The sequence below is a fragment of the Alligator sinensis genome, unplaced genomic scaffold (assembly GCF_000455745.1).
Source record: "Alligator sinensis unplaced genomic scaffold, ASM45574v1 scaffold983_1, whole genome shotgun sequence".
NCBI lineage: Eukaryota > Metazoa > Chordata > Crocodylia > Alligatoridae > Alligator > Alligator sinensis.
The window spans coordinates 1,720,881-1,733,482 of record NW_005842015.1 but is presented as its reverse complement, the minus strand read 5'-3'; the positions used below and the strand labels follow the sequence as shown (position 1 = coordinate 1,733,482).

At 44.3% G+C, this 12,602-nt stretch overlaps 1 protein-coding gene across 1 annotated transcript in view; it reads left to right on the top strand.

Moving 5' to 3' along the window:
* The first annotated feature begins 566 nt into the window (after positions 1-566).
* The window catches only part of SLC22A18 (solute carrier family 22 member 18), a 105,448-nt gene continuing 93,412 nt past the window's right edge, over positions 567-12,602 (top strand). The window contains 6 exon segments of the mRNA XM_025202121.1: positions 567-653; positions 2,845-3,049; positions 6,269-6,366; positions 9,742-9,797; positions 9,800-9,841; positions 11,041-11,173. Of these exon segments, the coding sequence (XP_025057906.1) occupies positions 2,885-3,049; positions 6,269-6,366; positions 9,742-9,797; positions 9,800-9,841; positions 11,041-11,173 (494 nt within the window). The 5' untranslated portion in view covers positions 567-653; positions 2,845-2,884.

Sequence of the window (12,602 nt, the reverse complement as noted above, 5' to 3'; positions counted from 1 at the left end):
CACTGGGTGTGTCTACATGTCTAGATTAGTCTACTGCACAGTAAAGCATCACCAAGTAACTGTGCTCAGAAGCTAATGAGCAGTAAATTAGTCACAGCACCTGGCTGCCCCTGGCTGAGCAGGGAATCCCTGCCTAGTTAGGGGCTCACGGCTAGCTGCTGCACTGGCCAGTTGGGGCAGGGGGCTGGGAAAGAGCTACAGGGGAGGGGACTCTTTTCCAGCCCCTTGCCCTGCTTCCCTGGGACACAAATTTCTCCTAGCGGGAGCATGTGTAGATGCCCTTCCAGGGAAAGCTTACTGTGCAGTATTTCACTGTGCAGTAAGCTTTCTGGGCATTCATTGCATGTGTAGATGTGCCCACTGACCAGCAGCAGTGTACAGTACCTTTTGCTTTGTAACTTCAAAAAGGAATACGCCACATAGAGCAATGGCCTGGCAAGGTTAACCGTTTCTTGAAAACTTGGGCCATACAGCTTAGCTTTAGAGTACCAGCTTTTCAGAGTCCTGCCTCTCAGATATATTGATTCAAAGACTAGCCATAAAATCTGACATCTCCTCTTTCAGTTCCCCGGTATGCATCATGAGCCGTCAGCTTTGGAGTGATGTTGTAGCTATGATGGTCCAGGAAACATTCAAGAAGCACGGGTTTTAAGGTAAATCCAAGCTGCACATAAAGAGAATGCATTTGCACTCTGGTTGCAGGGCAGTGTGAGGTACAACTGCGGCAGACGCTGGCTGAGTCAGGTGCTGTGTATGCAAGCATCATATTCTTTGTTTGTTTTGAGGGAGCTGTTTTGTTTTAGATTTACTGATCAATCCAAACACTGAAGGCTTTTCCATTGCAGGACAGCAGTTTTTCCTGGAAGCAGGAAACAATTTGTATTTCATTTGTCTGTCCTGAGCCTCTTACTTGTCTCAAAACTTGTATAACAAGAGTTTTGTTGTGAGTTTTGGTCTTATAATTAGTGCTGATAACTTGTACAGTCTCCCTGCCCAGGGTAAAGCAGGAAGTTGGGTGTGCTGTACTCCTCCAGGAACACCAGCTGCAGGAGAATCTATTGTTTTGTGCTCAGATGAACTGAACGTTTTGCAATGATCCTCCACTAAATGAAGGCAGTTTGTAAGTAAACCCATCCCTCTTCATTAGCAACTAGTGGCCCCCCCTGACTTGTAGGGCTTTGGATCATCTTGAACACAGAGCTTGTTATAATACCAGTCGATAATCATGTTAGTACTTTATATTGCTTTCAGCTTCTCATGCTGGGAGTCCATTTGCAAAATATGCTATTGCAATGAAATCTCTGAGGAGGGTAATACCTCCTTGTGTAACATGAAACCTCAAGCATTTTGCAAACAACCAGGAGTTTCTCAGTCAGGCACCAGAGTTCAACTGTGGTAATTGTAGTGATCCCCAGATTCAATAAATGCAGGCATAAAAAGAATAAGAAGAACTAACAAGTTTTATTGTGGAGCAGTATATGATCCTCTGCAGGCCTTCAGTCTTTCTAACTAACTAGGTGCTGCTAACCGAGGGACTATCTCCAAATATCCTTCTATCTCCTTCAGTCTCTTATTAGGGAGTCTCTCTAAATCATAACTTATATTGCTACAGTAATAACAGAACAAATAGATAGTTCCTGCCCCACAGAACTCAGACTCTCCCTCCCGACAGATCTCAAACATGTTGGAGTAGGATCCAAGCCACTCTATGGAGCCCGCATTGCAAGTCCAGTTGTGTATTTTGCTGAGGTACCAATTTCAGGAGTCTGTTACAAATCTCTCAGAATTTGGTGTTTTACTTCAGAGCCCCAGCATCTGAATCAGGTGGCTGGCTGCAAATCTGTGTTAACATTTTCAGTTTCAACAAGCAATTTCAACAAATAAGATGCAGTTTCAACAAGCAATTTCAGGATTAGAGAAAAAGCTTGACATGAGCCCTTGGCAGGTTCAAAATCAAGAAGGCAACTAAAAGGAATCCACAAACATACCGTTTTGAAATGTCGTGATATTTAAGACAAACTTAAAATGGGGCAATTCCAGTAGTTTGACTTCAGTGTTGGTGAAATTACAAGCTCTATGGGCACGTCTACACATTCATTAATGCACCATAGTTACTGCGCATTAAGTTTAGCACTTGTATGATTAAGTACTGTACTAAATCAATGTGCAGTAACCAGGGTTACTGTGCAGTAGCCCCGGCACACACTCTTTTAGCGATGCTACTGAGCAGTACCCTAATAATACTGCTCAATAGTGCAGAAAGCAGCCCGGGAGGCTGGGGGACTGTGAGTTAACTTGAATCAGGAGCTGTTGTGGGACAGAAGTTCCATAAATCAGTTTGACCTAAATCAGTAAAGTCTGATACTATATCCAACCAGGTTTATCTTAAATCAGTTTGGGCCATTTTGAAAGTGGTTAAGTGCACTGAACTTTTGTTATGTTACAGAATTGAGCTAGTTACTGATCACTTAAGCTTGCCTGTGTGTAACTTCTGTTCCTAGCTTTGAGGTACAGATGATGAGACTAATATGCTGTATAGACTTTAGTGCAAAGTCCAGTTACAGCTCTTTTGGGATTCCCAAACCTATTTTCATCTCAAGGACTGACATGTCTCTTGATCTAATGGTTAGCTCTAGAACAGGAACGAAGAAAGGGATTCTTTATTCAATAACATGGTCATCATTGATATACTCTAACAATGGATCACACAAAACACACAAGTGAATGGGGGAAGGGGAATAAACCACAGCACAATGACTCAGCAGCTCTCACACAGTTAAACCTTAGACTACAAACATGACTTTTGCACTTTTGCTGAACATTCCCTTTCATGTCAAATTTCAGCCTGAGCAGTGTGTTAAACGTCATTCCCTGGGCAGCGTGAATGAAGGAGCCTACTTCTGAAGAGAGAAACAGAAATTTCAGGGAAGAGGCTTTGGAGATGCATAAGCCAGAAAACATGATCCAACGGCAGCAGGTGATCCGAATCACCTACCTGATCACAGCCCTGGACCTGACTTTCCTGTTCATGCAGATTGGAATCATTCCAGTGAGTACTGTTCCTGACTGCTTTTCCAGAGCTGGCCACTTCTGTCTTTCAGTCCAAGCAGCTTTTACTAGGACCAGGGGAGGAGGAGCTCAGCTTGTTTAGCAAGTAAGCTATAATTGAATCGAGAGGCATTCTGCAGGATGCTGCATGTACTCAGGGTGGATAGAAGGACAGCAGTTGTGAAAGGTATTATTATTATTAATATTTCAATAGCACTGACTAGACAAACTGTCCATATAGCACTAAAACAGCCTGTCACCATTATCCAGTCTTCTCTAGGGCTGCCCGCTCATTGGTTCACCCATCTGTTATTGCAGGTTGCATTTTAAATTTAGAAGAGCCTTGGGGCAGGGACTCTATTTTGGATGTGTATGGGCCATACAGATTCAAAATAGAGTCCCTGCCCCAAGGCTCTTCTAAATTTAAAATGCAACCTGCAATACCGGATGGGTGAACCAATGAGCAGGCAGCCCTAGGGAAGACTGGATAATGGTAACAGGCTGTTTTAGTGCTGTATGGACAGTTTGTAATCGGCCCATCAGGAGCAGGAACTGGAACTTGCTGCTTCTTTGGCTGTTCTTAGGTGCTTGTGTTCTGCTTACATGAGAGGTGAGTTGTAGTGAGAGATGGGAAAGGAAAGAGTTTGATAGGGGGTTTGTTCCTCTGTGAGTGATAAACTTTCTGGGATGGAGCAAAAGGAGACTGCAGGGGTTCACAGCTGACCCATTTGGATAGGGGTGAGAACAGGCTGTATTTCAATATAAGAACAGAGATTTTATGGTGGGGCTGAATTGTGAAGGAGACTGAAGGGAAAGATAGGAGATCTGTGTTTGCTGTGCTGGGAGGAGTGGCAACTGTGAGCAGGGTTCATATACACATACTTTTTTTTCCAGCAACACGCCAGAGATCCACTGCTTCAGAGCAGACTTGATTAATCTGAATGCAAACTGAGGCAAACTGCCCTGTGCTGCATGCAGTCGTATAGTCAATGAAATGCGCGTCCGTGCGCAGAAAATGGCGGTGGTGCGCGTTTGAACTAAAGCATCTCTGAGGTGTTTTAGTTCAAAAGTGTACCACCACTGTTTTCTCAATGCTGATGCGTATTTTGCCACTTCTAAACCTGCATGTGTCGCAGCGCCGGGTGCTTTTCAAAGCACCCGGCGCTGTGACGCATGCATGTGTAAAAATGCCCAAAGTGATGCTATTACTTAATAGGAGCAGTGAGTCAAGATGCCCATCTTGCAGCAGCATTTTCAGTGGCCACAGAGGAGATTGCATGTGGTGAGGCCAGAGAGAAGGTCTAGTCACAAGTGATTTCAAATAAAAAATGTGTCCCCTTTTGTTCCATTTTCTCTTTACAAACCTTGTAGGAGAAGGAGCAGGGAACTGTAATGCTCCAGCAACCCTGCCCTTCTACTCCCTTTCCCCCAACCTCTACCCCATCTCCACCTCCCCTGTCTTACTGTGGGAGCTCCCTCCCATTTCCTTGTCCCCAGTGATGGTCTGCCCTACTCCTTCTGGCAATAAGCCAACCCAGCAGCATTACCTGGTCTCTTAGAGGTGGGCTAGGATATACCAAAGAGAGGTCAATATCATTGCCCTGGACCGTGAGAGTAGGAGTTAAAAGAGCCTATTGGCATAGAGGCAATACTGCTTATGTGCAAAGTAAACCTACCAAAAACCCTGTGGGAGACAGAAGTTTGAATCTCTCTCAGTATTCCTAGGTGGTCTTTGTAACATAATAGGTCAGATGTGCCCTTTAAATACCCAAGATTTTTGACCAACAGAGTATAGGAGTACACGTTTTAGGAAAGCCAGTAGTCTGGGCTACCAGGAAGCCACTTGCTGAGGTTTGTTTATAAATTGTGTGTGTGTGTGTGTGTATGTATGTATGTATATATATATAACACTCAGAGTGTGTGTATGTGTACAAACAAAAATATATATATATAACACTCAGAGTGTGTGTATGGCTACAAACAAAACCAGCCTCTCTCCTTCCAACCAGCTCATGTCTCCAACATTATCTTTCTGACAGTCAGAATCTGAAATTCAGTAGAACCTGAAATACCCTGAAAAGCCAGGGGGAGAGATGCACTGATTTTTTTTCCTTGGAGCATTTTATGTAAACTTCACATGACCTTTGGATCCCCCAAGAACATCCCAACAGTGTGTCCTGCTCATGTCCATTGTATATTTATGTACAGAATCCCTAGTACTGTCAATCTGGTACCTTTATCAGCACTATATTTACTTCCGGCATGTTTTATGGGAGGAAGCCACTTTGCACTGCTATACAAAATACCTCAGAAGCATCAGGTACCGTATACCAGATACGTTATTGTGTATGAAGGTGTACAATATAGTCTGTGCTACATTAAGGAAGGTTTATGTTATGCTCAGGTTTGTTTATGAAGTGTTTGTGTATGTGTACATAATGCAAATGCACACACACACACATTGAACATTATATATATATTAAAGTATTCAGGCGTGTGTGCATGTGATGTGTCCAGGTACACAATGGATATGAGCAGAACACACTGTTGTGATGATCTTGGAGGTTCCAAATGTCACGTGAAGTTTACATAAAATGCTACAAAGCAAAAGCCTGACTCTGAATCATCCATCCCTGGGGCATAAGGTCTTCCAGGGTATTTTAGGTTGTGTCGCTGACTGCCAGAAAGATAATGTTGGGGATGTAACCGGGTTGGAAGGAGAGAGGCTGTTTTTGTTTGTGTTGTGTTTTGCCTTTTAACCCAGCTTGCTTTGATTAAACAGAGTAGCTGGATGACTTGACCACAAGATCCACTTGGGTGCTGCTCAGACTGACGTACTTGAGGTGCAGGTGGGCTATTTAAAAGTTAAATCATCCCCAGTTAGTAATAGCCGAGTTGTTCAGAGCTCCCTTGTCTTGTGGTTTGTCCACCAGGGGTTTCAAAATGCAAATATAAAAAAGAGGCAAATTCGGAGTGGTTATAAATGGAAGTCACTCTGACATGTATCAGTTGATGAGCTGGGCTGGAGGCCTATGATCTCTATCATTTAACCTCTCTATTCCTGGCCTTTACACACTGCACCTATGGACAATCACTTGCTTTATTGTGTACTGAATCAAGTGATCACTTATTACTACAGTCCTGCGCAAACTAGTATTAACCTTGTTGTTCAGAAACATAACATACTTTGTTTCACTTTTGCTGTCTTCCCATTTTCTAGTACTTGGCAAAGAGCCTGGGTCTGGATTCAGTTGACTTTGGCTACCTTCAGACAATTTTTGGTGTGCTCCAACTTCTGGGAGGTCCTGTTTTTGGAAGGTAACCCCTCCATTTGCATGTATGATAAGATTTTTTTTAATAAATATACTTTTATTTCTAGTTCAAGATCTTGGGGAAATATGTTTTTGAGGAGCCATCTGGGCTATAGAAAATAAGTCTATAATTAAAAAAATATTGTGACAGTTAGCCAGGTCATTTATCTCTAATTTTGATTATTATTTAAACTCAGGCAGCAGGCTTACTAAGGACAAAATGCTGGAGCATCTCTTCCCCACAGAGCTTGCAATTTAATGCCTTAATCCTGCAAACATTTACAAATGTGAGTAACTAGATATATGTCAGCAGGGTGGGGAAACCCAGAAGAAGAGAGTAATATGGCATTTTTTTAGTATTATCTAAGTAGAGCTATTTGATACTCCTCATGGGAATCATAGGATTTCCGTGCCTGACTCTGACCTTATTCACACTGGCTTTGTATGATCTCAGTGCAGCTGACATCAGCAGAGTTGCTCCTGACTTATGCTGATGTCAGCAAGATATAGATTAGTACCTCTTTGTTGAAGGTTTGTCTATACCACTTCTGGAGCAAGTCCAGCAACACCACAGGAAACAAGCCTCACCCAAACCCACATATCAAGCAGCATCAGCAGCTTAGAGCATCTCAGTTTAAACCACCGCTTTGTGTCCAGGCTCCCAAGGCAGGGGAGAATAGTCCTTCTCCCTCTACTTTATGGCAGCCCAACATCTGAAATTTTTTTATCATATTCTCCCTCTCCACTCCACTTCATCTTCTTTTCTCTCAACTAGCTCTCTTAACCTCTTAACTAGCTCTCCTAGCTCTCTTAACCTTTTCTCGTATAGTGCTATAGTGCAGCGGCCTACATATTGGGGGCAACTACGCCTGCAATTAATGCAAAGCAATAAATTCTGGAGCAGTTTGAGCCAAAGTAAATTACTCCTGGGCACAGTGTCTACACATGCGCCTGGGACAGAAGCAATTTGAGCCAAGGCAAAACAGGCTCAGCCTGGTAGAAGGCATGGGGGGTCAGCCCCAGGCTCTGGGTGGTGGCACTGGGTGGCAGAGGGGCTGGCTGGGGCACATGGGTGCTAAAAGTGCACAGCTGTGTGGCTAGGCAGTAGGCTTAGGAGTTTGGCCCCCAGCTGGCTGGGCAGACCAAGCACAATTTATGCCCATGTTCAGTGTTTACAGGTGTGTTTAATCTCAGTAAATTATCCCAGCATAAGATAGTACTGTCCCTGACTGTCCCTGGCAGTCTCACTCTCATTCTCTGCTTCTGAATTCTAGTGTTCTACCTGGACAGTCATCAAGCCAAGAGCATGCTGAATATCAGAGTAGACAACCACATCCTTCCCCATGAGCATACTTCAACCCACCTAGGAGTCGCATTTAAAACATTCCCTTATTTAGAAAGATCACATTCAAAAGGTCAACAATAAAGTCTCTACACAGGTAGCTATTTTAGCCAGCACAACATGGGGTGCCAACTTTACAGTGCTCAGAACCACTGTACTTGTGATGGTCCAACAGAATATGTCCCAACAGAATATTGTGCTCCTGTTGGGTTCAGAAGTTGTCACACTAAAAAGCTCTGCACTGTAGTAACAGTGCTCTGAGACTTATAACAGGTTGCACAATTTACACACACATAGATGTACTCCCTGTACTCTTGGACATTAGACAGTGATATAAGAAGACAGACCCTAACATCATAACTGGCAATAGAGACGAGACGACGAAAATCACGTACTCCATCAACCGTTAACTGAAAGCCTGAATAGATGGAGGCTTAAACGTCATACACCATTTGTACACAAAGCCCCCAAGCTCCTGGAAGAGATTGGGGATGCTGAAACAAACCTTCGGGCAGCAACAGGGTCGGCCAACTGCTGGGAAAGGTCAGGCCTATTCCAACAGTGTTTTATACCAGCGCCAAACCTCATGGGGCACAACACTGACAGAGAAGTGTGGGTTAAGCTGAACAGGCGGAGATCTGGATATGAATGCCTCAAAACAACACTTCACAAGATGAACACTTGGACAGCCCCCTGTGTGAATGTGGTGTCCAACAAACAGCACAGCAGTTAATTGAAAGCTGCAATCTTTACAAATGTCCAGATGCAGTAGATGGAATCCACGCATTGAGTGATAATACCAGACAGTGGCTCATAGATCTGGAAGTTGATATTTGACACCATGTGAAAAAGAAGAAACCACCATAAGTACTCTCTAAACATTTAAAAGATAAGCCACTCAGAAGGAGGTTTATCTTAGAAACATTTTACCCATGCCATTCCAGGGTATTGTTTGAATGGTCAGGGGAAGTCAAATGTTTTCCTTTCATTCCTCCAGCATCCCAGGATGCACAACTCCCAGCTTGGAGTGACCTTGTCAGTTTCAGCCCAAGCACAGAGCCCCAGAGAAGCAGATTTGGGCTGAAACTGACTCAACTGCATGGAGAGCTGCATAACAGCTGCAGGACCCTGGAGCTGGGGAAAACATGCTTTCCCCACCCTGGCCAGGGTGACTCCCATATATCCACCCATGGGCATGGAGGCTAGACTCCCAGCCAGCACAACCCTTGATGCCCCTAACCCCACTCCCCCCTCTAACCCAATCCTAATTCACTGAGACACATGCAAGATTTTAGTCCTTTAAAAAAATCTTTTTTTCACTTCTTTCTCTTTATTTCCATCCCACCCCCTCCCCCACTTCAGTTTTCCAGGGTTTCTCTGCTTTCACACTTCTCTCTTGCTGGGGTCCTGCTGGCTGTAGAGGTAGGCAAGCACCTCCTCCCCTACCCCAGCTTGCAAACTGGTTTCTTGGTCTCCTGGCTATAAGCCACCTTCCCTTCCCCCCCCAGCGTAGAGTCCTAGCTCCTGTCCACTCTCTGCTCTCCAGCCCTCTAGTGGCAAGTCACAGTCACACAGGTCTGAAAAGCCAGCCTCTACCTGAGACTGCTCCAAAAATGCCATAATTTTATGACATCATAATATTGCAGATTTCTGATGTTATACAGGCAACCTGGGCCAAAGTCCTTGTATAGTAGGATTGCATTGGGTAACATGTTCTAATAGGATGCTAGTAGATCCTAGGCTAGACAGTGCATCAGGCTTCTCACAAGGCAACATTTTTCAAGTGCTCAGCATGCACAGTCATAGACGTGGTTTTGGAAATCCTCAGCACCCATCATGGTGAACTCCTTTTGAAAACCTGAGTCCAGTTTTGGGTGCTGAGCACTTCTGAAAATCTGAGCAGTATTCCTCAGGGAAGGGAAGGGAGAGAGGAGTATATGTCCATGTGTAGAGTTGGCTGGAATAACAGGCTGGGCATATTCATTTTATAACTGCCAAATAGTTCCACTTCTGAATTTGCTGCATAATTTTCTATCCCAGGTTTGCTGACCAGTTTGGTGCTCGGGCTGCATTAACGCTGTCATCCTTTGCTGGATTTGCCTCCCCACAATCCCAGCCATATTCATGCATGGGCTTCCAGGTAATACTAACCTTTGTGTGTCACTGTGTTCCTAAAGCTGCTTGTTTTCATTTTCCTCCTAGGAAATAAGTTTTACCCTCCCTCCCCCTTCAACTAAAGCCCCTTCCTCTGCAGACTGATACATAGACATGACCCTCCCCTTTCCTTTTTTCTTTTTTCTTTCCCACCTAGGCTCTCTCTAAAGTAGAAGCTTACAAGCTATTCTGCTGCCTGCCTACATGACTCATCCTTTAAAGAGTGTAGCCCCTCCAACCCACTCCTTCATGATACCTGAGCTGCTGTGCTTCATCTTAGCCTCCTTGTCAAGGGGAAAAGAGTATTTGGACAAGTCTATTCTTTTTCTCTCCCCACATGGGCTTGAAAGGGAAGTCAGAAGTTCCCAGGCTGTACTTAGTTATACTTGCTGTAGTTAAATGTGTCTTTCCAAGCCCTGATTTTATTATGGAGTTAAGAACTGTGTCTTTTAATTCATTCAAATGAATAACCATAATCAATAAAATAGACCTGGGGGGCAGGGGGGGCTTTGAGTGAAGTGCAGCTATTTCAGGCTTCTCAACTGCATTCACTCAATCAGGAGCTTCCCCAGGGTAACTTATTTTGCAACATGTAGCCATAAACTACTCAACTTGTTACTCTTCAGCATAAATAAGCATGTTGGACACACACTGCACATGAGCTACAGTGCCATCGCTATCCTCCATTTCACTCTGTTTGGCTCCAGCTGTTACTTGACTTTTTTCTAATAAAAACCAACACACCAAACCCCCAGCTGGAGCAAATGTGCACATGCATCACCAGCAGTGTGGGGAGGGGGACATGAACAAAGACTTACTTTCTAACATGAGTTACATTATACTGGTCTAAAACATTGGGTGGTAAATTCTGCGAGTAGCTGATTTGTAAAAGGTTCTTGTGCCTCTCTTGGCTAATAGACTTGTCACTTGGTCCTTTAGCTTAAGCAGTAAAAACTTGTGCTCTCTGATCAAGAGGTTCTTGGGTTTGGCTCCCAACCAGTGGCCCTCACATGAGGATCTGGCCCAGTGTTTCAGCTGATGTGTATTGCAAGAAGTGCTTCCTGCCAGCGCTCTGTCCCTTGCATTAGTGAGAGACCTTCTCAAAGAGCGTGTTCCCTGATCTGAAGTTATGTTTTTTTCAGTAGAATGTTTCTCATCATCTATTTCTTTTCATACCTTCTGTAGGTGCCCAGATGGTCGTTACAGATCTGACTCCTCCTCCTCAGCGTGCAGAGGCATTAGGGAAGCTTGGCCTTTGTTTTGGGGTAGGAATGATCATTGGATCCTCACTGGGTGGAACTCTTGCCACAAAATTTGGGTGAGTGATCAAGCTGTGCACTGACTTCTATCCTGCGGTGAAAACAGTTGGCTGAAGGATGTGGTTTTTGTTCTCTCCAGCATTTGAAAATGTCAGTGTTTTAACTCCTTCCTTGCTCTTCAGAGCATGCTTTGCCATTTTTGGCTGATGGTGCCTGATCCTGTGACCGAATCAGCCCTTTACATGAATTCAACCTACCACAAATTTGGACTCAAATTCACTGGCCAGGGAGTGACAGAATTAATTGCATTGCAAATTTGTCTTTGGTCTCACTGGAATGCTGACTGCTTCCAGTTGGCCCTAACTGGGAATTTACACTTGGTCATGGGTTGAGGAATTGCTCAGCTTCTTTAAGTCTACTTGCGCCATGCTGCGGACACACAGGAATCCTACAAGAATTTGGACCCCTGGTCATTTGGGTCATGATACGCAAGTATTTTCACCCTTAAATTAGTGTAATAGAAAATCCCTGTTTCTTCAAGCTGAGCTCATATCTGTGTCTAAAGTGGTTTAAAAGCAGCCATAATTATAAAGCTACATTAAAAGCTGCAAGTGATCCAAGTCTAGGCTCTAGTCCAGATAGTATCCCAATTCCCTTCGCAACTGGAAATGGAAGGTGCTGTGGAACAGCTCGGCACTGGTATTAACTGCTGCTCAGAGGTGTATCAGGGCAGGTCTGCACCCGGGGCAGCTGCCAACACCTGGGGCAGTGCTGGCTCCTGCTTTGTTAATTGTGGCAGAGCGGTGAGCTGGCAGTGCTTTTGTGCTTGCCCTCAGAAAGGCAGCACTTGGGGCTGCTGCCTTGGTCATGCCCTATCAGTTACACTACTGCTGCTACTTTGAAACATGGATCCAGCTTGAAATCAAGCAGTGTGCAGCTCACAGGGCATTGGGGTTTAAGGAATGTTCAGTGTAGAATGGGACAAGAGGGAAAAGTTGATGGGGCAGATGGGTGGGGGTGGAGATGGACAAATGAGGCTGTCTGACCCCACCAAAACCAGGATGAATGAGCCAAGCATTAACTTGCCAAGTACAGTCATTCCCTGGATGCTTTCTAGAGCTTTGGGGAAACATAAGGGGCTGTTTTCCTCTTTGCTTGAGCCTCTGCACGTGCTGCAAGACAAATGAAAATCCTGATTTTATTGAGTTTGGTCTCAGTTCAGTTCCCAGCATGCAATAAAATCAGCATAACATGTGCAGTATGTCAGAGAGGGATTTTATACCCTGGTTCAAGCAAACACATGGTCGTGACCTTCCTGGAAGAAATGCCTTTATTTTTGTGATTGTTAGCTAAATGTGAGCGAAAGGGCATTTATTCTGTCCTTTTTACCTTTCCTTGGTATTTTGACCCCAAATTTTTAGATGAGTTGGGAATGACCTCAGCTCTTTAAAACTTGCAAATCGTACGATGGTGCCAAACTTCCTGCTG